This window comes from Trachurus trachurus (genome assembly GCF_905171665.1).
Source record: "Trachurus trachurus genome assembly, chromosome: 3".
In the NCBI taxonomy this organism is placed as follows: domain Eukaryota; kingdom Metazoa; phylum Chordata; class Actinopteri; order Carangiformes; family Carangidae; genus Trachurus; species Trachurus trachurus.
Genome location: NC_139893.1, coordinates 35,821,811 through 35,849,790, shown reverse-complemented (window position 1 = coordinate 35,849,790; position 27,980 = coordinate 35,821,811). Strand labels below are relative to the sequence as shown.

General features: G+C 42.7%; 2 protein-coding genes across 2 annotated transcripts; one reads left to right on the top strand and one right to left on the bottom strand.

The window, feature by feature from the left end:
- Positions 1–75: 75 nt before the first annotated feature.
- trpm5 (transient receptor potential cation channel, subfamily M, member 5) lies at positions 76–24,014 on the bottom strand (the record flags this gene model as incomplete). Its single annotated transcript, XM_083999173.1, has 26 exons — positions 76–247; positions 359–449; positions 594–666; positions 870–1,002; positions 1,279–1,457; positions 1,579–1,747; positions 1,948–2,122; positions 2,209–2,341; positions 2,453–2,571; positions 4,448–4,706; positions 5,610–5,711; positions 5,819–5,931; positions 6,678–6,823; positions 7,019–7,142; positions 10,116–10,259; positions 13,572–13,913; positions 14,643–14,761; positions 14,996–15,095; positions 15,434–15,619; positions 16,041–16,105; positions 18,360–18,537; positions 19,188–19,354; positions 19,825–20,005; positions 20,126–20,282; positions 21,989–22,056; positions 23,988–24,014. 26 exons carry the CDS (start codon positions 24,012–24,014, stop codon positions 105–107), a joined length of 3,693 nt encoding a protein of 1,230 aa, XP_083855299.1. The 3' UTR covers positions 76–104.
- A 1,659-nt stretch (positions 24,015–25,673) lies between these two features.
- Positions 25,674–26,331, top strand: cdkn1ca (cyclin dependent kinase inhibitor 1Ca; the record flags this gene model as incomplete). Its single annotated transcript, XM_083992882.1, has 2 exons — positions 25,674–26,097; positions 26,231–26,331. 2 exons carry the CDS (start codon positions 25,674–25,676, stop codon positions 26,329–26,331), a joined length of 525 nt encoding a protein of 174 aa, XP_083849008.1.
- Between the last annotated feature and the right edge of the window lie 1,649 nt (positions 26,332–27,980).

Sequence of the window (27,980 nt, the reverse complement as noted above, 5' to 3'; positions counted from 1 at the left end):
CAACAACATGATCATACCTTTAAACATTCTTAAAATCGTACGTATACTATCATAGATCAGAATGATCTGTCTGAGTGCTACCAGCTATGTTATTATTCTCAATCTCATTCATCAATGTAGGGGAATTTTTTGTTAGCTCCATATCCTGGGTGACCTGCTCTGGCTTCACTGTCCTTTTTGGCTTCTTTCTCCGGTTCACTGTGAGCTGCGTCCTTAGAACCACTCGCCTTGGGTCCTGCTAGAGAAGCTGAAATTGGATTCCACATTAGTATATACTGTAAATGACAAAGTTCATACAGTAGTGCAAGAATCACTCAAGTTATGAGTCAGTCTTCCCTTTGTCTGACTTTTGACTCACTTGGAGCTCTGGGAGCTTCTTTCCCACACTTGAGTGTGCTCTTAGCAAAGCACTCTGCCATCCAGGACAACACCTCTCCGCAATATCTGACCTAGAGACAGGTGAGCCAGAAACCACTGAGTGATGTCAGACGCCATGACATTGGTAGATTTTCATGTGAAACGTGCGTTAGAGGAAGTGCAACCAGACAGTGTGAAAAGGAGCTGTAGAGGTGACTCTTCCAGGTTTACTGTACCTGAGCCTCCATGGATGTCAGTCGTTTCTCTTGGTCCTTAAACCCACCGACAATCCTGAGCAGGCTCTGAACCCTTGGACACAAATAAAGCTCAGTTAAAAGCAGATTCAGTGTTGCAATAACGCCATTATACCACCAGGGGGCAGAAAAGCTTTAACATAAGGGAAGTGTAGCGTATAGTGAGTTTACCAGTGCTGGTTTAATATAAAAATAATAAATAAGATTATAATTATAATCAGGGTATTGTCAGTTCAAAAGTGCATGATAGACATTTACTTGGAGGAGGTGCTCTTGAGTCTCTCCTCGCTACTTTCCCAATGCTGACGCTCCAGTTTGGCCAGGTAGTTCTCTTTCTGCACCGTCTCCCATGTTATCAGCCTCTGGTCTAGCCCTGCCGGCAGCTCTCTCTCTGGCACGCACACACACGCACGCACACACACACACACACACACACACACACACACTATAAGGCAGCCCAATAACCAATTAACTGACAGGCAATTTCTGAGGCTAGAGCAGGTGAAGGGCAGAGATAAACACACAGTGTGTATTTCATTTAGCCTAATTTTAATTTAGCGAAGATAAGCAACAAAAAGCTATTTCATCTCTCTGAAATAAGGTAGAAGTTCTTAATAGTCTTCAGTGGAAATATGCTGAAATGTGCATAGCTATAGGCCTCTCATACCAAGGTGCTCCTGCTTGGACTCAGGCTGTTTGACCAGGCTGAGGAGGATCTGAGAGAGGTGGCTAATGATGATGAAGGGTGGGGCCAGTGCTGGACGGCTGTGGTATTCCACAATCAGGTTGTATCTCTGGAACTTCCAGAAGATGTCCGTGTTGCCCTGCACCACCTGGAATGTGTAGCTGTAAAAGGATAAAAAGAAAGAAAGAAAAACCCATGTTAGCATGTACATGTAGGAAGAAGCCACAGGCACAACCCCTTTTGTCAGACAAACAAATATACAGGCGTTTTATGGATTCCCACCTGAACATGGCAATAAGCAGATTGAGCAGCAGGACATTGGTGACAAGAAGGAAGATAACCAGCAACAGAATGACCAGCCAGTTGGCATAGACGTTGGGACATGGCGGCCGTAGGCCCATGATAATCTCCTCTGAGTCATCGGTGCAGTTAATTTCAGGCATGCGAGCAGCTGTCCTCCGTTTATGAAAGAACAAGAAAATTAGATTAGCATTCAGCAGCATTCAGGGCCAACAGAGAGTCATCCCGCACTGCATGAATGAGCAAAATGTAACATGACAATAAACTGTCCCACTGCACAGCGCATATTTAAAAGTTGCATTTTTTTTTCAAAATACAAATAGAAAAATTTGGCATTTTCTGTGATTTTACCATCGATTTCCTCCAAGGGGATCTGGCCAAAGATGTGCAGGTAGGGCCGGTACAAGGCTCTGCGAAACACCCAGTCGATCCTGGGATCGTTGGGGTGCAGAAGAGCCTGGGTGGCGACGCCGTACGCAATGAGCCACACGCTCAGGAAGAAGAGGAAGAAGAAAACATCCTTCATCTGTAAAGCGGAAAAAAGTTGTGTTTTCATCAGCGGCAGAGAGCGGGACAGTCGTGTAGTAGATGGTGGTGTTTCGCTGTGCTCACCATCCTCTCCACGATGATGATCTTGGGGCCGAGCTGCTTGTGGATGGCAAAGATGTGGATCAGACGCAGAGTGAACACCATGAAGTCTATGGCCAGGACCGTCCTCCCCGCCTCATAGGTGTGAGTAACCATCCTGCAAAAATCATATTTAAACTGACATTTACATTCTGACCTCTTCTTCACACTGGATAATTAGCTCATTCATTCACTCCTTTAGCTTCCTTCTCTTATTTTCTTCCATTACCTGCATGAGACCCCAACAACGAAGAGTGAGATGGCGACCATGTCACACTTGTTCCAGTTGTCCTCGACATAGAGTTTGAACTTCTTCAAGATGCTTATCTCTTCATCCGTGAAAAAGCTCTGAGTCATAAAGGAGAGTTGAATTTCTACTGTAAGATATAGTTGGTTGTAAATAGTAAATCATATTCAGTTATTTTTATTGTTGCAGTAAAACGTGTGATGAGACATTTATCTTCAGTAGAAAATTGTTCAAGCATATTAGTGTCATCTGAAAATGATGTGTACAGTAATTGCTGTTTTCTTATGACAGAAATTAGAGCCATGAGTCTCAAAGAATGAAAGAAAGACAGATGTTAGAGCTAATTTACATTTTAAACATAGCACATCAGCAATAAATTCCAAAAACATATAAATTAGGAAAAAAAAAGGTAAAGTTTCCATTTTATATATAGCCTACAGTATATGCGTTTATACTGTGAATAAGTGCAGAGGTAGAATAAACCTTTTAAACATCTGCCGTGATTCTCTATTAGAGCTGAGTAATATCTCTCTCATATTAAGACGCCCTTTGCCAGGTCACACTGGAGCCCTGTTCAGACACACCTGCAGGGCCAAATGGGAGTTGGCAGCCACACAACCCCACTGCTTTAAAAAGCACCTGCAGTGTCCCACTTTCCCACTCCCGTGAAATGTGTCTTACACCTGAAGTGTGAGGTGGAGTGTCTCTCGAGGCTCGATCGGGGCACCTGTAAGTGCAGGTGGAGGCAGCGCTGGGTCTCTGGATTGCACAACTGTCTGACTAGCTGAGAGAGGAATGCTGCTGTTATAGACTAAGGAAGGAAGGAAAAGAAGACAATGTGTGTGTGTGTGTGTGTGTGTGGCCCTGACTGCCTTCACGACTTTGCTATAAATGCCACTAATGAGAGAATATATGTGAACTTTATGACATCAGCTGCTTTTCTACATTGATTGGGCAAAGAATGTGATCTGATCTTCATCCAAATCTCAGGAATAGACAAAACACAACATGCCTAAGCTAATGACACAATTACAAATTTTCACATCTGTATGTAACAAGCCCATCAAACATTCACAGTACTGCTGGATGGAAATACTGGCCAAACCTGCTTTGGCAGCATCAAATGCCAAAGCATTATATATAATATATAGTATATATAATATTTATATACTATATATACACTATATATATACACACATACAGAGAGAGAGAGAGAGAGAGAGAGAGAGAGAGAGAGAGAGAGACATCTCCATTGGTTGCCACAGCTTTGTGAGAGTGAGAGGTCTTGCATCAGCCCATCTATTAGAATTAAAAAGCTGACAAACCTCCAGTCTCTAACCTTGTTCTATGACAATTATGATAAGAACACTGGCCCCATTGGCATTGTGTTCCTTTAGGGAGTAGCATGGACCCCAGAGCCATCCCTTTGATGCCACAGGAGCCCCGCTGGGCTTGGTAGTGTGCCAGGGCCGCCTGTGGCTGTATGGTTCTTTTTTTGGAAACTTGCACCACGGTTCTGTTCAAGCTCAGGGACTTTCTGAGATGCACGTTGGAAAAAAAAAAAAAGTGTGAGCCAAGGGAACGGAAGGTGAAGCCCTGTCTCATCTGGGGCTTTTGTGCCCATGGGAGCAAGTCTGAATGGGATCAGTGAAATAAGGGCTCATGCTCGTCTGACCTGGCTCACTGGGAGGGAGTCAGGCTGAGAGGTGAAAGGCTCATGAATCCTTAAAGCCCCAGAGAGAATGAGCTCATTGCTGCAATTCACATCAGCTCCCACTCAGATGTGTCTGACCTGCCAGGCATGGACTCTGTCATGCAAGCACATCTAACAAAAAGGCAGAGCTTCAAATTAGGTGTCACACTCTATAGACTGATAGATGTGGACACCTGGAAAAAAAAACCTATTACGATATAATGACCTGAGAGTTTTAAAAATTGATTGAAAAAGCCAGTGTGATGCGGTGCTTTGATGGTCACCTGTCGAAGCTCCTCCAGCACCAGGGTGAAGACCCAGAAGTAGAGCATGATCTCCGGGGCTCCGGGGCCAGAGGGCGGCGGCGGGCGGAAGTCTAGCAGCAGCACATAGGTGAAGAGGCAGAGGAAGGCGAAGTACATGATGACATTACCGAGGAACACGGTGACAGGAGCGCTCCAGAAGCGTCGCCAGCGGCGGATTAAGAAACGCCACCAGACAGAGGCACAGCTCTGAGCCGCCGGATCTCCAGGTGGAGCGTCACTGGATATCAAAGAGCAGAAAAGAGACACTCAGGTGCTTTTTATTATACGTACAAAACACGAGTACATAATGATCCAAACGCTGGTTACTATCCTGGCCTCGTGGGTAGATTACTGATGCTGTTCAAACGTTTGATGGTCGGCTTTATTGATGTAGGCTGGATGCACTCAGGCTTTTATGTTATGCTGTCACTGATGTACAGTGTTTTATGTGAGCTTCTGTATGTGTTGTTTCAATAATATTTTCTATCATGATTTATGCATTTTATGATGTTCATGATGCATTTGAGTGCAAGACAAGTGAAATTCCACCTGGGAAAATAAGTGAAATGGTGCAGTGCATCAGATTTCTATACTTGATGCTTACACCTGAAGTGTGTTAATGCAGGGTAATGGGATATGACACATGTTTAGACATATATACACTGCAAAAACTTTCCAAGAATATTTGTCTTATTTCTTGTCAAAATGTCTCATTTCTAGTCAAAACTAATCTCTTTCCATTTAGAATAAGACTCATCGTTCATCGTTCATCATTAACTTGTTTTTAGATCATTTTAACTTGAAATAAGTAGAAAAATCTTTCAGTGAAAGCAAGTGTTTTTGTGTGCTTGTAATAAGAAAGAAAAACTTGCCCCACTATCAGATGATTTCAAGTGCTTGAAAGAAGTAAAACGTGTCAAAAACAAGCTACTTTTTTATGTGATGAGTCTTATTTTAAGTACTGTATAATGAGATTTGTTTTGACTAGAAATTACATTTTGACTAGAAATAAGACAAATATTCTTGGTAAGATTTTGAGTTTTTGTAGTGAGTATATGAGAACTCTAACCCATCTCTAGCTACAGAATATAATTTTCATTATTATTTAAGATCTTTTAGTATTTTATGACTGCAAACTCACAGAGGGTCGTCGTCATCAGTTAACAGTAAGGCCTTCTCCGTATCCAGACTGTCCAGCTCTGCAAACTGCTCGCGGCCATTCCGATTGTCGTGTTCCTCATCACTGAGAAACACACAAGTGTGTCAGTGCCCACAACAACAACAACAACAACAACAACAAGCACACACACAGATGCATCCCTGTGACTGAGGCGACGTGAGGCTGATCACCTGAACTTTATGAGGTTGGTCCAGATGAGCGCGGGACAGAAGAAAGACACCACTAGTTTGGAGATGGCCGTGTCCGTCGTCATGGCGCCCCACCAGATCTTAGTGAGCAGAGCCTGCAGCGAAATGTTTAGATTTGTATCATTTTGGGTAAAAGTAAAAAAAAAAAGTTGGGAAAAACTAACTTTTACAGGTGAATGACGTCAACCACAAGAGGGCACCACAGGCCTTGGAGTTATTACAGCCTTTATAGTCTTGTCACTGTATCCATGGAAGCATCATTCAGGGAGTTGCCCCACTTGGTTCACAGGAAGAAAAAAAAAATGCTAATTTTCCCTCCTCATCAAACCATTTCACATGGTGTGTGAACCATTTCCTTCCCCTCAACTGTCAAGTTGCATCTTGGGATGAGGTCACGTGAAAGCACATGCCATACTGTCAGAACCGACCAATAAAATCTGCATCCTTGTGAAATATTACACATTTACCAAAATATAATGAACAACGCACTACATCAATCCAACTGTGTGATTTAAATACATAGTTATTCCAGTTTTGCTCTGCTTATTAACTGTCCCTGCTGACATTGAATTACGAGTTTACTCCCCGTGATGACTTTCTAATGACACGGATGTCAGCTGGAGAGATATTTAGATGAGACTGTGCAGTGAATGGAGGTCAATGAGCAGCTAAACAACATGGATTGCAGCGCCCAGGGAAAATGCAGTGTTTCAATACCGAGGGCAGCAATATAAATCACCTGTCTCTCCTTATCGAATTTACAACAATTTAAAACTGTTGGATGAAAGAATCGGTTCACTTGGAAGCGTGCGTGGAGCATGTGGATGCAGCTGCTTGTTACCTGAACTCCATCGTGAGCAAAGAAGGATTTGGCATCAGCCTCTGTTGCCAAGTTAAGGACTGTAGATTTGCTCCAGCAGTGTGTTCTCCTCACTAACAAAGCATAAGCTCTGTCTTCGCTGTTGGAATAACACTCTCCAAAGACATCTGCCACAGTAACAGGCACACAGTGTCAAACACAGAATTGGCACATTCAGGTACATACTTTATTCCCTTTCCAATTGGGCTCTGTTTGTACACTGTCATGAGGTCATTAAAAACTACCACTCGCTATGTTTAACCTTTACTTTTCCCCGATCACGCTCTGACCTGATGTCATCATCGTGTGGTTTATGTACTCACCGAGCGCAAACTGCTCATACTTGGCCTCCTTCATGCTTCGCGCAGACTCAGCCTCTGATTCCAGTCGAGCCATCTCCTTGAGAATCTTACAACCCGCCAGCGCCGCCGCAACCGCCTCGGGGCCCTGAGGGATTAAAAGAAAGCTGAATCCAAGAAATGGGTTTGAGAGAGGGATCTGAGAAATCTAGTTTAGACTTTTAGTGAGCTGCGTTGTTGGCATCTAAATGCATGTGAGCATCCAGCTGCAATAGATACACTCCTACTCCTAAGTCCACCCACCCCCCTGTTTTTCTGAAGGTCCACTATGTGAGTTGGCCAATAAATTACAGCGTACAAAAGGACCGTGTGCACGATATGAACAAAGATTTGACGGCAATTAGATGATATAAATATCTCAGATGTTCACTAAAATGCCTGTCAGTTTGAGTCATGGAGGAGTTAGCGAATGGGCCTCAGGGGCCACAGGCCCCGCAGGCCACACTGGAGGTCAGGGGCCAAGTGGTCCACAGCCTCTGTTGGAACTGAATCTCGATTTAAGACAGGTAAAAAAAACTCTACTCATAACTTTCACCTTTGTTGCGTTTTTGTTGTTGTTGTTAATGTTGCTGTTGCTGTTTTTGTATTTGAATTTTGTATGTATACCATGACATATTTATTTGTTTGTATGATTTTGATTTTTGTGAAATAAAATATTAAAAGAAAGAGGTAAAATCACCACTAGAGATGCAAAAGAAGCCAAAAGACAAAAACCCAAACACTCGTAGTAGTAGTAGTGGTTGTTTTGTGTCTCTTTCAGCCTGGAGTGGCGGTGGGAGGGGCTTTTACCTGTCTGTGCCCGCTAACTTTTAATTAATAAGTCCATGGTTTGGTTGTGATATCAGGCACCAAGCCCATGTTTTAAATTTTAGCAGTTCATGCCCTTGGACTCAAATATCAAATCTCACCTTGGATGTGGCCAAAGTGGTGACGTCTACTGAGATAGAGAAATCTAACCACAGCCTTGAAGGCCTCCACCATGCCTTGCATGTGTTTGCTTAGTTTATTACAGTTTATGATCAAATCACTTTGTCTTACTGCCCAGAGAATTTACTTATGCACACGCTTTGGTTTTTTTAAAAGTACATTAAAAAAGAGAAAATCAAACTTGAACCTTTCATAATGAATTCAGCATACTCGACATTAAGTCTTAATAAACTTTTATAAGCCGGGCTGTGGTTGCATCCTGATGAGCTTGAAAGCACAAATCGACATCATCATCTCTAAAAGAGATAAATGGAAACAAGTGGTTGTATGAATGTGGAACGTTTGCAAATGTTTGGAAGTTATGCAAAGTAGCCTGTGTATGATTTTAATAAAGAGGGTAGGGCATGAAAAAAAAAGAAAACACTGATACGTGATGCTTGAATACTTAGAAAGTATTTCAGCATTGTGGGAAATAGTTAAGCACAGAGACTGAGGCAGGGTTCAGCAGCTGGCCTGGCTCTGTTTGAAGCAGCCCCCCAACAAAAAAGAGTTTGCTGCTGGCTAAGAAATAGCCCAGCACACAAAAACCCTGTAAAGGCACAGCTTGTTGTTTTTATGCTTTTTTTTTTTTTTTTTTTAAAGATGACTCATACAGCTACCGCTATCTAGTAAACTGTCCTCGAGGTCAAGCTTCTTATCAAATGGTCAGATAAGATAGTGATGTCAATCTTCGTGTCTATCTGTGAACAAATTGGATCAAATAGCGTCAAACTGTTTCTTTAAACCAGAATTTTAACATTAGATTTTTTTGTCCATCATACACACACACACACACATATACACACATGAGGATAAAATGAATGTTATTTTTTATAGGTAGACAGACAGCGACTGATAACCACTGTACTCCTCCTCGCAAAGAAAACCATTACTTGGTCTTTCCTAAACACAGAGTGCTGTCATCTGTTACAGCATTAGAGTCCATGATGCTTCTGGTTTTATAATGCCATCATCTATAATCAACAGGTAATAAGAACCTTCTCTTTGCAGAAGAAACATGGACCAACAGGACCTATGTGTCTAATGTGTAAATGAAGAGCAACACTGGGCTCTGTGTTTGAAGTTACAGCTGGTGGTGTGGACCTCATACCTCTCTTTATCAGTGTTTTTTATATATATATTACGCTGTATAATGTCATTTCAAGCCTCATATGTATGTGCATATTAATTTTCAGATATTGTTCTTGCATAAGCCAGCCTGCGAGCGTAATTGTGATGAGGCCTTCTACATGAGAGATACTTCAAACAATGAAATTATGAATGCAGATATCCCGGCCGGAGTCTGAGTGGTAAAACGATTTTGCAGTTAGGAAGGGGTTGGGAAGGTGGTGGTGGTGGTGGTGGGGGGGGGGGGGGGGGGGGGGGGGGGGTATACACACAATGAACGCAATTACCATAATTTCAGATAATGTTTGAAATAAGACGCAGGAAAGGAGCACATCGCGGTGACCGTTTGTGAGATTACAGTAATTGGTTCCCTTGGATCAGGGAAGGGCAATAAAGAAATGAAAGGTGCCTTGAAAATATGTTGAAAACAAAGAGCAATTACCATTGACTGGTGCCATTTAAACTGTTCACAGAGCATCAATTACATGTCAGGATATATTTCTCATTAACTTCCTAAGGACTTCAGACACGCCTGCACTACCTCACCAGTGGCGTGCCGCTGCTGCTTGAATATACTGCCTCTGTGAGCGCCATGACCTTCATTTGAATAATGTTCTTGGAGATAAGATAGCTTTTTAGTTCACCTCAGCTCTTGGTAAATATGCCGTTTGCTGCGCCTTTTTATCTAGAGTGACATTTTCATATGGCAGGGCTGACCCGCACCTGCACTGCGCTGGCCCACATTACTCATGTTGACGCCGAATACAGAATACAAACTAGCAGGGTATAATTCATCTCACTTAAGTTTGGTTTGAGCACGTTCTCGCTCTCCTTTTTTTTTTTTTTTTTTGCCAACGCTCAGCACAATTAGACTTTCATTGATTGAAGCTCGCATGCACTGTGGGCTGGACCGAGCGTGAGCTGCTGCCTGGAACCGATCTGACTAAAGAAGCTGACAAGAACTGACCATGGCCCAAAAGTAGTTAGCCATCTGCTGTCGGTTCTGAAGGACGGCCCAGAGGAACAGATCCCTCCAAGGATGTTCAGAGCGCTCCTCTAACTCCGCCAGGTTCTTCTGGCTGTGGAACAGTCGACCCTTCGCCGGCTTCTCCTGCAGCACACAGACACACAGACAGACAGCACACTCCATGTAGTAAATCTACTCACTTTACAGGACGCGCAGCTATTACATAAGTCATACAATCAATGGCAGCCATTATTGAAAAACCAATTATTCACTCTAGGGAAGGAAAACTAGGCTCTGTCTCCCTGTCATATTTAAAAAATGATTCCTATGAAACATGATGAACAGACAGAGATTTTCTTCATGGTTTGATGTGTAATTTCCTCCCTGAAATTATCACCTTTTTTTTTTTTTTTCTCCAATGCTGTGCGCTATGGTACAAACACCATGTATGACACAACATAGAGAGTGGTAATTAATTTGCAAATCCAGAGGATATATTTAGACAAGGTTTCTCAGGATGTGACTGCAGATCTGGTTTTGTGATGATGATCCATCGCTCCCGCTCCCTTGAGTCATGGTGTAAAATGAAGAGGTGCTGTCGACCTCTGCGGAGGAGCGGTGTGTTGATACGCAGCATGGAAAACAGGTGACCTATTACAGTTCCGCTACACAAATCACAGCCAATATTCCATGACTTCAATAACATGATGTAATTCCTGTTTGGATAAAACATAAGGCTGTAAATCCCTCTATAGCTTCCATAATACAACAACGGAGAGAAGGCTGCCTTTTTTTTTTTTTAAAGGTATTTTTTGGTTATGCCTCGATTTGATAGAAACAGAGAGAGGAAGAGGAAGAGGAGGAAGCACATGCAGCAAAACGAATGGTTTGTCGAACTGGGGACTTGTTACTCAGGGGATTTGAGTCCGTGGGGTAGACTATGCACCCCAGCCACTCAGCTATCAGGTCACTGTGAAGGGCTGACATGACAGAGGAGACAGAGAGACAGGATTAACTAACAGTTGTGGTGAGGTTGTGGGTCTGAGTCGGTGTTTCACTTCTGCAGGTGCAGTGTGAGGTCTGCGATGGCCGCTGAAGGAAACAGATGCGAGTACAAAAACAGGCCGCAAATTCATGTTTCGTGCAGACATAAGGCTGTAGGTGTGGGGTGTGTGTATGTGTGTGTATGTAGGGGGCAGAGATGTTCACAAGTCTTTTTTTGCAAGTCCAAGTCAAGTCTCAAGTCTTTGGTCACGAGTCCAAGTCAAGTCTCAAGTCTCTAAAAAATAAAAGTCTCCTGTCTCTTCTGGTTGTAATGACCCTTCTATCATCTGCTGCTATCCGGTCTACTAAAGATACTGCACAGCTATATCTAAGAGATTCAAAGCATTTACTGTATTATTATCACTCCTTTATCTATACAGTATTGATTAGTTGTTTATTATATGATCACTTTAAACAGGATATTGCAATGCAATATGAAGAAAACACACAATGAAAGCTTTCCTTTAAAGGAAACTGTATTCTGAGTCAAGAAATAATCAAGGCTGCTCTGTCCCTCTGCACTGGCCTTTTCTCTCTTTTTTTGCTTTGTTGAATTCAGAAAACCCAGATGAACAACATGGAAAATGATTTAGGCTGTTAATTATAGGTCATTAGATCTGGGTGGTATAGTCACATCTTTATGTGCAGCAAAACCTTTCTGGATCCGCATCGTTGTTATTATTTTTTTAATTAGCTCCGTCAACTCATGGGGGCGTGTCGACACGTACAGACTTCCATACGAGCCTTCAGTCATATTTCGCAGCAAAAACATAAATAAACAGGAGGATTTAGCCTGCAATAGCCTGATATGTGCCCGTCATGCAGCAGCTAGTCCCCGTGAAGGAAAGTTTCACAACAAACGGGCGTTGTGCATGTAGGCTACGGACGGTGCCGCTATTAAAAAGAAAAAAAAAGCCAGTTCACAGTCGCCTGTCACTCACCCACAGCTGACTGCGCTGTCAGAGGAGCTCTGCTGCTCCTCTCTCTTTAGACACTGGTGTTTGGCTGCACTCTGTAGGAGTTCAATATGAAGATCTAACCTCCATCTGAGTAACGTTACCGGCCATGTGGCGCTGCTCCGCTAGTGGGGTGTTAACGGCAAAACAAAAAAAAGAAAAAGAAAAAAAAAAGATTGTCGGTCGTCCTGTCAGGAGGGAGGCACGAGCCAAAAAAAATAAAGATTGTTCACGAGTCTCAAAACACGAGTCCGAGTCGAGTCTGAAGTCTTTAGGGCACGAGTCCAAGTCAAGTCTGAAGTCTCTGTGGGTGCGACTTAAGTGCGACTCGAGTTCGAGTCGCAAACTCGAGTCCCCATCTCTGGTAGGGGGTTAACCAAACCACAGCAGCCCACAGGGTTAAAGGGATAGTTCAACATTTTGGCAAATTGGACCATTGCCATAACCCCTATAGTTTTAGGAGTAGGTTCGTTACCTTTATTTGTCGGTGCAAACTATTTTTAGAACGGCGGAGCAGAGCCGTGAGCTGCTCAGAGCTACGCTACGGAGGCTAATGGGATTTCTTGGTTTCCCTCGTCAAACTCATCAAATACACAATCCAACAACTCCACAACGCTCTCGTGGAAAAGTTGTGACCTGCACATTCACCACGCTATGAGATAATAACGGAACGTTACAAGACGGAGTTGTTTTCGAGGTAAATGCAGAGACTGCTTGCCGGAAAACTGCCCCTGAAGGGAACTGCCCCTGTTTTGCATGAATTTACCTCTAAAACGACTCTGTCTCGCAACGTTCCATTATTATCTCATAGCGTGGTGAATGTACAGGTCTTGTGGACAACTTGTCCACAAGAGCGTTTTTCCACCGCTCTAAAAAAGCTTGCACCGACAATTAAAGGTAATGAACCTACTGCTATGACTACAGTATAGAGATTATGGCAATGGGCCAATTTGCCAAAATGTTGAACTATCCCATATATATAGTATATAGACATATTCCTCTCTCTCTCTCTTTATGGGAATGAAAGCAAAAAACCTGTGATGATCCTGGCAATGATGTTTTCAGAATTTGCAATGTGTTTATGTGTATTTGCATGTGCTCTCTTGAGCAGCGCCGCATTGATCCCTCTGGGCCACCATAGAGATCACAGTTACAGAGTCACTGTTCTCCAGGAGGCGTCTTTACCGTGAAGTCTGTAGATTACCTTTTTTTATTGCCTCCTCGCAGCCTTTAACAATTGGAAATAAGGGGAAAATCACTTTCTGCTCATAACTCACAGACAAAATGCAAACTGTGTCAAGGGGTCACAAACAGACGCAGACAAGCTGGAGAGAGAGAGAGAGATGAGAGCTGCTCGCAACACAAGGTGGAGCCTAATTCATCAGCGGACAGGTTTCTTATTCAGTGCAGTGTGAACAGGTCAGTGGCCCTGAACTGTGACGCAGCGTATACTCACCGTGGGGATCTTTTGGTAGAAGCCTTTGCAGGAGTCGTGGAGAAAGTCTTTCAGCACTTTAGCGACCTCGTACAGGGTGAAGCGAGGTTTCCCCTGCTCGGGCGGATGGTGTCCGGGCGGGCCGGGCGTCCTGGCGGCTCCCAGCAGGATCTGCTTCTCCTCGTACTTTTTGAGGAGCAGGTTGTGCAGCAGGCTCTTCTCTGACACGGACCAGTAGAGCTCCTGCAGGCGACCGTAGGTCAGGAACTCGCCCAGATTCACCCCGTTGTCCACGAAAAGGCGCACAAAGTCCGGTTTATCATTGATCAGCGCGTCCATCATCACCTCTTCAAGGTCGCACGCCTGCAAAGAGCACAAATCTGTGTTACAGTGAAAAGCTTTTTGTGATGTGCTGGGTTACTGAGATGTGCACTCTTTCTGTGCTGATTAGTTCATTTTCATGTTGATTGAATACAAACAATGACAAATAGAATTCAAAATAAACTGGTGCAAAAGAGCTACAGGTAGCCGCATGAGTCAAAGAGGTAGCAGAGATTCAATTTATGGTTACACATCATCTGGACAGTCTGCCTTCTCAATAAAAGGGGTTAACCTGAAATTGGAGACTGATACACACTCCTTTAACAGGGGACTAAAAGCACGGTTTAAAGCAAAACAACAATGCTCACATTGTCATCATGTATAAATATTAACTTTCTCATTGTTACTAATATTACTGTTTTCTGTTTGCTTCATCTCCACTCGCTGATCTTGTGCTCTGTGTTTTTAGATTAGCATATTACTGTAATGATCATGAACTTTGTTTTACTTCCTTTTGCTGATCATATGCTCTGTATTTCCAGAATATTACTGCACTTTGTTTTATCTCATACTGTTGATAATATGCTCTGTGTTTTTTAGAATAGCCGCCCATGGACTGGTGTTGAAAATTAGGACGTGTGCTAACACACCCAAGCAAAGCATCTGGTCTGTCCACTGGAACAGTCTCAATGATGTCCATATCAAATAAAATAAACTTAAACACAAACTTTCTGGTATTAAACACAATAAAGGATAAAGGACAAATCTCACCTTCCACTCCACATCCCCGTTAAAGATGTCACTCTTGGCGATGTCCACCCGGTTCCAGGCCACAGCCAGCTTCAGCTCATCCAGGAAGTCCTGAGCCTCCTGACTCTGGCTCTTACAAGCTGATACACACACAAACAAAACAAAACAAAACAAAACAAAACAAAACAAAACAAAACAAAACAAAACAAAACAAAACAAAACAAAACAAAACAAAACAAAACAAAACAAAACAAAACAAAACAAAACAAAACAAAACAAAACAAAAAACTGGATGTCAGCAAATGAAAATGTGAAATCCTCAAAATATCAAACCTCTCCTTCTCTTGCTTTCTCACAAAACCTCAGTACTTTACCCTTGACGAGAGCTTTGAGTATGACTGTATCCAGCTCCGAGCTCTCCTGCTCCGGGTCGTGGACAGTCAGGAGATGCCCGTGATCAAGTATCTTCTGGATCTGATTGGTGGGAGAAATAATGATCAATATCTCACTTCAGTGAGGTACAGTAGTGTGTTTTTTTATTAGTAGTAGTATTATTACTGATGATATTTATTCTAAAATTACAACCACTTTATGTCAGCTTGAAAAAAATATATCTTGAATTATTGGTATCTTTCCCTCCTCCTTCATATTCCTAATTGGGTCATCACATATAAATTCTGAAGATAAGGCTGAAAATCCTACATTAGCTTCTCTCACAATCTTTCTCACTGTGCCCCATTTTTCTGGCAGCGTTGGAGATGTGTGCATATCCGTGTATGTGCCTGCCTCCATGCTGTGCACATCGCTCTCACCAGCTTGACCCAGTTACTGATGTCTGTGCTGTGGTGGGCATTTGGAAAGGTGTCCAGCATCAGCTCATGAACGCTGTCCGTATCCCAGCATCCCCTATTCATCAGTGTGACGAGGATGTCGGCCACGCCTCCCGAGCCTGCCAGGATTAGCCACGGTGTTGAATTGCCAATGCCTTTATACATCCTCTGCAAAAAAAAAAAAGGACACGGTGTTCAGACGCCTGGACGAACTCATAAATGTCATGTTTTTTTTTAACTTAATAACTCGGCATCGACAGAGTCGTATTGATCGGTGTAAGCCGTCTTTAATCTCCTCAGTTAGAATTCTCTTTATGCAAATAAACAGGCAGGCTTTTTAAGTTGAAGAGATTGGTTTTTTCGTGTAAGCGGAGATAATTTGTCTCGCAGTCTGGCTCTGGCCCGCTACTTCAGGAGGCGGCCCAGACAGAATTTGATTCACAGCCTAATTCTCAGGCCACTGTTCAAAGTCAGATTATGCACATTCACGTGACACATCAGATATCTGGGTTTTATAATAAAGTCTCACGTGTTTTTTTATTTCAGTTGTTGAGTTTAAAAAAATAAAAAAATAAAACAAAAAACTCACCCTTAGGATCTTGGGCTCCCCGTGGACCAGGAGACACAAAACAGGGATCTCAAAACTGCCTGCACCTGAAATCACCAAAAATCTATATTCAGAATAAAAATCATTTGCATGTCAGAGTGGTTTAAAAAGCATTACCACTCTGGTATTATCTCCCAGTGCTGTGTGAACTGCGCATCAGTTTGTTTCTCTTCTGTCAACTGCAAAAACAACCAGTCTGACTGAAGTGTTTTTCATACATATAGTATTTTTCACAAGTTCCCGTTGTTGTCCCTTTGCACCGCATCATCCATCATCCTCTTTCTCTCTCTCTCTGACTTCCCTGTCTCTCTCTCTCACCCTCGCTATCAGGATTAAGACAAAAGGAGAAAAAACAAGAAGAAACAGATGAACCCAGACTGGGTCAACCTTGTTATTCAATGCTTTTAACCTCAAAAGTCACAACTGGGCCTTGGACAAGGCTTAGCTGGGGCTTTTTACTGTCCTCTGGAAATACTGCAGCAGAAATGGATGAAGAGGTTTTCTGAATTTGCGTGAGTGTTTGTGTTAAGGTGCAGTTTTTGGAGCTCTCAGGGACACCGTACCGGAGTCCAACAGCAGAGCTGGCCCAAGGCATAAGCGAACTAAGCACCTGCTTGGGGCCCCGTGACTATTGGGGGGCCCCCAAAAGGCAAGTAACTTTTTAAAATTGTAGTGCGTAACTTTTGTCGATCCATATAGAAACACTGTGTAATTACAAAAAACTTTGATTATTGTTGCATTTCAAATTGTTATTGCACTTTTCTGTAAAATTTTTTAAAAAGCAGATGATGTGTTTACAGTAAATGCATTGTCTGTTGGTTTATTTTGTTACTTTTAGTTGACCGAGGTGACATTCAGTATCCAAGTACTATATCAATTTGAAGAAATGTAAATCAACCCCAGGCTGCACTTTTAGTTAAATTTGGTGCCATTTCAGAATAAAAACCATAGATGGGTAAAAACCTGCCAGGATATGATGATTTGTAATGACAGAGTAAAAAATTAAATAGTATTATTGGCAGTAATAAAGGGCACCAAAATAAAGATTTTGCTTAGGGCCCCAAGGAGGCTTGGGCCGGCCCTGTCCAACAGTTAAACAAAAGTGGAAAAAGTCAAGTCAAGACTTTTTTTTTCTCTCTCTCTCTGCTTATTTATGTTTTGCCTCCTTGGTAAGCCATGACCTCTTGGTTGGAAATCGATATTTCAATACGTCTATATGTGCTAGTGTCCCCTGGAAAAATGAAATATTATATAATCTTCCACAACAGAGGCAGTGAAAGGCATTGAGAGGAAACTGCAAAGCAATTCTGAACGGAATGTTTTTTTTTTTTTTACTACAGGTGTAAGAATAGAGAATGAGTCCCCGCTTTGTTGGCTGTGCGCTCATGAGTGTGTGTGAGTCACATGCTCTGTCTCCCTGATGCTGGTTTGAAATGACTCCGCTGGCTGTCATTTGCTGGCAGCAACATACAGACAAGAGCGGTGACATCCCTGCAAAAGGCAAGAAGAGGGAAAGACTGCGAGCAAGCAGCAAACATGGCTGATCGAACAGCACTAAACACATTTGTGGGGAGAGTGTAGACATAAACTCTGTGTAAACATAATCTCTTGTTTGTTTACAAGAGAAACTCCGGAGTACCTTTGATTACTGGGGGTTTTGTGAGGCAGCAGCAGTTATCCATCTTAGCAAGTCTGTGGTATAAAATCAAATACTAAAGGGACCGTAGAGAGACAGAGAGAGAGCGTCTGACGCCGGCGAGCCTCCTCACTTGCTATTCTCCGGGAGACTTTCTGTTTTTCACTTTTTAAAATATATATTTTTTATTTCCCATGGGCCATGAGGAGTCTATAGCAGAGTTTTACTCTGCTGTGCTGAACAAACAGAGCTCTGAGGAGACTACTACATTTGTGTACAATTTTGAGGCACATGATTCTACAACCAGTCATATTAAAAGGTCATAAAATATGAAAGCACTAGGGCTTTTTTAAGGTATCGGTATATGAAGTAGCTACCTGTACTTTGAGCATCACCACGGTGAATAATGCTTAATGCATTATGAATAATATATTATATAGTATATAATTTAATACCTAGGACCGGCTGTTTGAATGAGCACCTCTGCTTTTAATATTTCAGTACATTTTACAGTGTATATTTCTCTAAATTTTACATTATGTAAACGTAAATGCGTGATTTAACATTTCATGGGGTCATTCTGAGCTCTGATATCGTTGTTGATGCCTCGGAAAAAGATTCTCAGTCCATTACTGGTTCCCAGCAGTGACCTAAAGGGGATTTACCTCCGTAACCAGTGCGCTGGAGGGAGATGTGCTTGAGCAGCTTCACCCTCATCTCGCTGGTGGCTCCGGGCCTGTTGGGATCCTCCTCCACCAGCACGAAGTGAGAGTGATGGCTGTCCAGGGAGTAGACCGAGCCATGAGGCAGGTCCTGCGGCTGGTACACGGCCGGCTCGTCCACCTTGAGAGGGTGATGGAGGATGCAGGTGAGCAGAGAGACAGAGGACAGCATTAAAGGGATAGTTCACCCAAAATTCAAATTTCACTCATTATCTACTCACCCTCATGTCAACTAAGAGCTGTGAGAATTTTCAGAGTCTTCTTTTGATAGTTCTATCAGAGTTACGGGGGGGTCCGCGCAGCAGTATTTGTCCATATAATGGTTGTCAATGGATACCAACTTTCTCCGTCCAAAAAGACACACCAAAAAACATCCAAATACCTCCATACTGCTCGTCTGTAATGTCCCTCTTGTATTGAAGCCCCGACATGAGAAATTGTTCTGAAAAAAATAAAATAAGTCTATATTTTAAGCTTGTTTGTAGCGGAAGCTCCCAGTGTCTCGGTTCACTGCTCTTCCTGTGACGAAGAAAGTTGGTATCCATTGACAACCATTATATGGACAAATACTGCTACGCGGACCCCCCCCCCCCCCCCCCCCCCCCCCGTAACTCAGAGAAGGCACGGAGGACTCTGAAAATTCTCACAGCTCTTAGTCGACATGAGGGGGAGTAGATAATGAGTGAAATTTGAATTTTGGGTGAACAATCCCTTTAATAATGCCTTTTTTTATTTAATCAGCGCTCGATTGTCTCATGTGTGTCCTGAAACCTTGGCAGTGAGGAGAGCTTCTCGGTTGTGGATCATGTTCCAGGGTGCGATGCCAATGGCCACCACTCGAACTTTAGAGGAGGTGCTCGCCAAGGAGTGATCTCTCACTGCCTGGCCCAAGTGCTTGGTGATGCCAAAGCGAAGGCCATTAGTTAAAATCCACGCCCCTGGAGAACAAGCAGTGGCATACAGTCAGTATAATGTGTGCAATGTGCATGGGGGTATGGACAGCGGCTGTGCTCACAGATCTTTATCGTGTGTTTGTACCAAACTAGTTCACTTGTGTCCTGGATTCTATACAAGCTGCTGGTCTATTGATGACGCTAATTAGATTATTGCCTTGTATGGTTCTAAAGCCTTCAGTCTTAGCTAGGCCTCCTTACATACATTAAAATTCATGAAAAATATTTTACCAATCACGCAGTTTAAAAAAAGAAGCTATAAATAATGTATGACTCTTATTTTAGATCTCACACATCTAAATAAAAGACTGGTTTTTCATCTCCTGTGATGTGTCTGCTGTAGTTCTGCTGGCAGGCGACAGAGGGCAACAGAGAGCTCGCTTTCTGAGTGATGATTTAAGAAGCCGGAGCCTGTGTGGGCCGCCCCCCCCCCCCCCCCCCCTTTTGATTCTAACCTGTGCTCTGTGCAGCCTTCACAAGTCCTTTTCTCAGAGTGTCCCTGAGCCAGGGCTTCATCTGAGACACCTCGTCTCCTCCCACCAGAGCCACCACCAGGTGAGGAGGAGCCAGGCCCCACTCCTCTGTCAGCATCTGGTAGATCAACACAGGGTCTGTGTTGCTGGACACCCTCATAAACTGGATATATATAAAAAAAAGAAGCACAAGTTCATATGTCAGGATTCTCCTCAAAAACATTTACTCTACAAACTTTTACTTTTGTGTTACATAAGCCTCAGTCGTGTAGTCGGCTTTCACCTTTCCTCTCATCTTTGTGGAGCCAATGAAGTCGATGTCGCCCACTCGTCCAGCTGCCCAGTGACTCCTCTCCCTTTTCATCCTGCTGGCCAGGCCTCTGGCTACATTCTCCAGCGTCTCATCCACCGTGGAGCAGCAGGAGCAGCCCAGCAGGACACTGAGACAAACACACATTAAATGGATATGTGCAGCGTATCATCAGTCCTCACCGACACAACACAATAGAAAAATAGAGCTCCACGGACTCTTCTGTCTTCCTGCTCCCCTGCAGTGCAGCAGGCACCTGGACAGGACTGTGGAGTCTCATGGCTCACTTCTGTCCTAAAAACATCAGGCCGGTGATCAAGTTCTCTTTCTCTTTTGGAGTCTCTGGTTATTGCTTTTCTTTTCTTTCCTTTCCTTTTAAATAACAAGTACACAAAAACACATCCACCCCTTTGTGCTGCAAGTAAGATAAGTAAATATAACAATATATAAATAGAGCTATTGAGCAAACAAACAGGATATCATTTTACCATATAATTAAAATAAACAACTAGAAAAAGGAGAAAAAAACTGAGAACGAGAAAATAAATAGATGAATGAAGTAAAATAATTAAAAACAAATTAGGAAAACAAGTTCAAGAGAGACTATTCTAGTTCTCAGGGTGCATCAGAGTGGGACATTGGGTATTTAAACAGTAACATTATAATTACAGTACATCTGCACTAAGGGCTCTCAGGGAACTCCAGCTCCTCTGCTACATATCTAAAAAAAAATCTACAGAATGAAACTCACTCTATGTGGCTAATTTTTTCCCAGCCTCGTATAATATAGGATCTTTTTGATCCATTATGTATGAACAGATAGTAACTATAGTAATTCCAGGGATGCCTGAGAGTGTCACAGACATCTAGTAAAATGTTAACTTGGGGCAGCTCCAACAAGTGATGCCAGTGTTTAAATTAACCTAAAGAGCAATGACTTGTCACTCTGTCTGCAGGGCGGGTTATTGTGTTGTTGTGTCTGGGTGTTATTTATCAGGTCTAGTCCTAATGCTAATGCAAAAACATGTGCAGTCAAGTCATGTAACAGGAACAAAAAAAAAAAGAAAAAAAAAAGATTAATGCCACCATGTCAGTCCTGAACAGTCGGGCACAGAACAACTCCATGGGAACTATCTTCCATTTTTAGACATCCCTTTTTTTTCTCCTTTTGTTTGACATATAATTGGACATAACTCATTACTTTCCACTTTCCTTTAACCCTCACTTTCATCCTTAATTGGGCAGAGCCTTCATCATTTCCAGACTGGGTCATGATGCATATTATGTATCAGCAGCAGATCCAGATGCAGAGGTGGACTAGGCACCTACCCACGTGTTCCATCATCAAAAACAACTCATTTGGATGATTTTTGCCCTGTTGGATGTTTGCGCTGTGCTTTATACTGTTAGTTTGGCTGCTTTGTCCTTAATCTGCTCCATCAGACATGGAGCACTTTGGCTTTTCTCAGTATTTAACGCTGGACTAAAGCGCTCCATTCTACAGCTAGGAAATAATGACCGACTCTCATGAATAATTTAAATAGAAAACTGTACTTGGAATTAGTTAAGGGCTTGTTAGTCCAGTACAAATGTTTGCCTCCTGTAGCACCTCTTTCCACTCTCGCTCTGCTAATCACTGGACTGATCTGGGTGCTTGCAAATGTCTCGTCTCTGATGATGTGACGGTGATGTCTTCATAGTGAATACTGAACAGTGCTGTCATTTGTTTCTGATAAGAGCCTCTGCCAGCTGTCTGCATGCACTGTATTAGATATATGACTCCATGTGGAGGGAATAGGCTTATCATTGACCTCTGACACACGCATACACACACACCTGTGCTCCTCTGACCACTCCAGCGTATCCCCACATCTCAGGCATCGTGTCTGCGGCTGCAACGTCCCCTGTAAACAAATGAATGCACAGATATTATGCCCAATTTTTCCCTCTAAATGCATCACCCCTTGCCAACAGAGGGATTCTTAGAGGCACTTGCGGCCAATGCAAAGTTTGCTGAATTTTCATCCTCGCCTCCTATGCAAAGAGCTTCCTGCCTGATGCTTGAACTCCAAATACTCCAAAATGCCGTCACTCATACAAAGTGCATGAAGCGGCACCATGGCCTGTAAATCCCTTGTTGCGATACAAGTGTGTGTGCGATGTTGCTTTTGACACCGTGAGAACGTAGTTTATTGTTTCATGCTGGAAACAGCCACAGTCTGTCCATCTGAGTGATTCTTTTCATAAGAATAAATGACACAGAGTTCAGTCGGTAAACTGGTTCATTATTGATAAGATTATCCATTTGCCTGAATAAACACAGGCTTTTATCAGCCGGCCTTATTTGCATGGGCACTTGAGCTGCCGGTGAGATATGATTAAAACAGAAAAGCAACATAAGTGGCTATTTCACAGACAAAAAGCAATGGTTTTACCAGTGCATCTTAAATTAAAGAAGGCATTAGAGAATTGTGGCTCTATGGTTAACACCAATCAGAGTTTAGCCATCTGTTTTAATGTGAGTGTGGGAGCCTTTATTTGACTACAGGTCTGAGTCTGGGAGGGAAAAGACTCCTGGGTATGAAAAACAGGACCATTTGCATGCAAAGGTAGAGGAGAGGAGGCCCAGCTGTGTGCACACACTACACACACTTTACATCTTGCTTGAAGTCAAGCACGATGAAGTGAAGAGACGGTGATCTGGGATCTGTCTGAGTCAATGTGTGCACCGTAGCAGAAAGCCAGCACAGCTGCAGAGTGTGGGGAAGACGTATTGACCCAACAATCAGCTTTTAGACACATGTTCCGGTTTAAATTTAAAGGATGTAAAGTAATCCCAAAAGCCTCAGTTTCACTGACTACAGTGACACATCCATATATCTTATAGAGTTATAACCTCGGGCTTGCTATGAAAGGACATAACTCAGAACAAATATTGCATGAATTGTGGTTTGAGATTTAAAAAAAAAAACAGGAAAAGAAGAACAAATGCAACTGAAAAACGTTTGTTCCACCACCATAAACCATGAGAGTTAAGACATTTGCATAGAATGCAATGTTCAAAGGAACTATTGATTCAGGACCAACTGTTGATTAGAAAAAAAGACATGAAATATCTCTCTGATATTAGTACTGGCACATTAGCGCACCTCTTTAGATAAATGACTAAACCCTGAACTCCTGCTTTACCTTCACGTAAAACTCGTCAACTGTGTAATTACGGCCTTCAAATTTAAATTCATTTACATTTTTACTTTACACATTACATAAATCTCAGGATGAATTTATATTGTGCTTTAGCTCTTGACTTACAATACACAGTGCAGTGTGAATGGAGGCGGAGGTGTAAATGTACTCATCATCATACACAATATTCACAAAGTAAGGAACTGAAAAGTTGTACAAGTATATCTCAGTTCAAGAAAATGTTTAAAAAAGAAAGTGCCAAAAAAAACGAGAAAGAGAAAAAGAAGGGAAAAAAAGAAAAGATAGATAGACAAGCTGTGTCCACTGCTATTTGCTTTGTTTACTTGTTATTATTATATGTTTCATATATGTGTATAATATTGGTGTTGATAGTAAGCCAATGCAATAGACAAACTATAGAAAGGGGCAGGTACTATATGTTTTTCTTCATCCTGCTCCTTTTCATTCATGGTGATTATACATTATGTAAATATGTGCAACCGTGTTAAGTATGTAAACCATGAATGGAATAAATCAAAATGAAATGAAATATATATAACTGTGTGTTCCCAGGCAGCATTCTTTCACACTGACCTGTTTAAAACTTGGCAAACACAAAAAACAACAGTCACCCGAGTGTGCAACTCACCAGAGGTGTGTCTTGTCTCTGCTGCATGGCTGAAGAGAACGCTCCTCCGCTCCTCCTGCCACAACACACCTGTGAGGCGCCGAGAGAGAGTTTTCATCCCCATCCGTCAGCTCCGCCACCTGGGCCGTCAGGAAGTGGGGCAAAGGTGGGGCTCTGCCTCCGGCCAATCCCGACACGACGTCCCTCCCGTACTTTGCATGTTGGTCAGCAGCTGAACTTTGCTCTCATCAGCACCAAAAACACTCCTGCTGACTGGTAGACACACTTTTAATTTACAAGAGATGCTCTGCAATTGAGTGTGTTTGGCACATTCACACACAACTGAACAAATAATTGTCCAAAAATTAAAAATGCAAATTGCAAAATCAGCAGAATGGAAAATAGATAAATACAAAAACTGTAATATTTCCCATTAGTGTCTGCACCAGCCACCAGTGTCAATGTCACAACTTTGCCATATTCAATTAGTTAGATGGGGACGATGCAAAGAATGATTCCCTGATTAATTTTTATAGCTTATTAGTATTTTGTGCACCATTGTAACATAAGTGGATCCACAAACTGCAGGAGTTATACTCTCTCTGCTCCACCATCACCACCCTCAGCACAGATATTACACAAGATCCGCCAGAGGTGGAATGAAAGCTTTGTGAAGGGGTCTTCAAGGTCACCAGACTGATCCGCAAATTGCAGCAGCAGACAGCGAGCGGTCTCTCCCGCACTGTGCCAGACCCATAATCCCCAATTTTTCCAGTGGAGCTGCCCAGTGACGAGCAAATCATACTGGGATTTAACTGGCAGCCATGACGGTTGAATAATGTGTGTGAGAGAGAGAGAGAGAGAGAGAGAACGGGGGCCTTCTTCAAGTTTCCCAGCCAGTGTTTAAAATTGAATCAGTTTAACCAAGTAGAAATAATACGATCAGGATTGACTGGAGTTGAGTTTCTAACACAAATACAAGAAGCGAGAATCTTTTTACGTCTCAAACCAGGGCACAACTGGGGACAAGAAGCAATTAAAGCGATGACTTTTTAATTACCGTAGTCTTAACCTATATGTAACTGAAGCTAAATCCCTTCTCCTGACTTGAACTACTTCTCAATTTAGACCACACTTACTTTGAGTCTCATTTTGGCAGCAGGACTCTGGCAGGCAGACACACCGTGGTGGCCACTCATCACTGTTCCCTGGAGTGCTGAGCTGCACTGCTGCCTTCTGGTGCCATCTCATTCACACAGTATATATATATACAGTATGTGTGTTTACTGCGCTCACTGCACTGGCACTTTGCAGTCGTGCAAATGAAGAAAGCAGGAAGAGGAGATCTGTGTGGAAGAATGTGACTCAGAACTGATGGTTAATAGTGGTCAAGCAGGGTAGGGGTTGTAGAGGGTTTGATTGATGGTGTCAGTGGTCCTTCATCACACAAAGAAGGAAACCCCCCCCCCCCCCCCTTTCCCTCCCCTTCACCCACCAATGCAGACAGCTGCAGCCAATCAACATCCTCTGCTCATTGTGTACAAACAGAGCATCGTGCGCCCTGCAGCTTTTAAATAGACCCTGCATCCATGTGATGAGCAGAGCAGGCCACAGGCAACACACCAGCCACATCCCTCCCCACCCCCTCCATTTAACTACACTCAAGTCTTTCACCACAGTAACTAGACCGGAACCACCGGAGGGAGGATGGATTTCATCAGGCGCAGAGAGTCGGTCTGCAGGAGTCTGTTTGGCCCGGTGGACCACGACCAGCTGCGTCGGGACTTGAAGCTGAAGCTGAGGGAGATCGCCGAGCAGGACAGCCGCCGTTGGAACTTTAACTTCCAGACTGACATGCCGCTTCCTGGCAGGTTCGAGTGGGAGGAAACGCCCGCAGACTGCGCTGCCGCTTTCTATCAGGAGTCCGCACGGCTGAGGGACGCTGTCAGCTCCTCCGACGCTGAGGATGACGACAGGCTGAGCGACCGTGAAGGCAGCGCAGGCACCGACCAGGAGAACTGCTCCAGCATCTCCAACACGCCCAAGTGTCCCGCCGAAGTGACGCCCGGCCGGAGGAAGAGGACGCTGCCCAGGGCGGCAGCCAAGCCCGGCCACAACGCCAGAATTACAGGTGAGAAACCAATCTTACACTAGAGTTTGTTTTTTTCTTTTTCTCTCTGTTTCATCATGTTTTTATACGCCTCTTCAGTTCTAATGACAGGATGTGAAGTGACCAAACATCTCTCTTTTTGTTTTCTTCGCAGACTTCTTCGCAAAGAGGAGGAGGACGACAGAGACCAAGAGCATCCTGAGTCCTTTCCACCCAACTTCCAGTGAAGCAGCCTCATGCAAAACAATAAGATGAACAAGCTGCTGAAAATTGGACTCTTTTTGTAGTTCTACACATTATATTCATGAACTGGACCAATGCCTATTCACTGCACCAAAGATTTGATTGTATTATTTTATTTTATTTTTATTTTATTGTCAGTTTTCTATCATCAAATTAATTTTGTCATATTTATTTTATTTATGTAACTTTTATTTAATTTATATGTTCAGTTGGTCACCTGTGACATCATAAATTAGTTTGTTAATTTATCCAGCTGTGTTTTTCCCCCATCATTATTATTGTTAGCATTATTGCTTTGTGAAAGAACATTTTTGTGTGTTTCATCTCTTTGTCAACTTTATTTGTGAATGAATGTTTTGTGCTGAACTGCTCCTGTTAACTATATAGTACATAAAAAAGCACTGTGTGTTGTCCTGAAGGAACTGAGATACAGATGACAGAGATTGTAAATGCAGATATCGTCATTTAAATAAAGTATTTTTTCAGTGATACTGACTGTATTTCTCATTTTATTGCATTTTCTGCATCTTCTCAATTGAATTATAGTTCATATACAAACAAACAGTTTTATCATATAGAGAGCATTCTTCCACACATCTTCAATTAATGCTTTGTGAAATGTTTTGTCACATTTTATTCAGTTACTTCTCCAGTTATTGGCCTACAAATCTATAACATAGCCTTCCAACATGTAATTCAGAAAATAATACATGTTTATGTGCAAGCTGTCTGTTTTTTGTGACAGTTTTCAGATTCCTAATCCAACTGTGTCCATCTTTGCTTTTTTATGTTAAATGCTGCAACAGTTTTTAACAACAAACTCATTAGTGTGACTACTACTTTATCCAAAGCTACCAAATACCATTTGCAATTATACCCCCTGGATTTTTAAATGATCGCTCTTTTCAACATGGCTGCCGTCCTATGAGAGAGCACTTTTAGGTTTGGCAGCAGCCACACATGAGCACGTTTACAATAAATGTCCCACTAAAGTCGTAGAAAAATCTATTCAGATTGCAAGTTTGGCAAATGAAAGAAGAAGAAAAAAAGGTTTTAGAGTAATTGCATTTTCCAGGATGTATTATGAAATGATTCATAATCACAGTCATAAGCACTGTGCTGTCAAGCTTAAAATTATATCCGTTAATATGAGCTGTAACTGCCAAATTAGCCCATTAGTGAGACCAAATCCCACAGAAGCGTTTGCACTCCCACAGTGTAGCAGGGTTTTCGACTCTAAAGCATTTTAAGAGGCCATCTGGCCGGAGAGCAGGACAATGGCCACAAAGCAGAGTGTGCCATCTATTTCACCTGCAAATCAGCCCTTGGAGCTCCTCGACCCCCTAGGTCTTTGCTCAACTTTTCCCTTTGTCCCTTTTCATAGTCAAACAGCCATTATAACTGACATGTGCCCAGTTTTATTCTCGCTTAAGCTCATGTTTGTTTGCTTGCGTGCCACCGTTGCAAGATAGACTGTGGTCATATTTACACATGAGATTGAAAGAAAGTGCAAACATCACATTTGCATCTTTAAACGACGCTGTGGTAAACCACAAGTCTGTTATTCCTCAATTAAGATCAGTTGATCTTACATTATACCGTGGACTTGTTTCTGCATTACTAGTCAATCAAATAATCAATAATCAAGGGTCCCAAAAGGT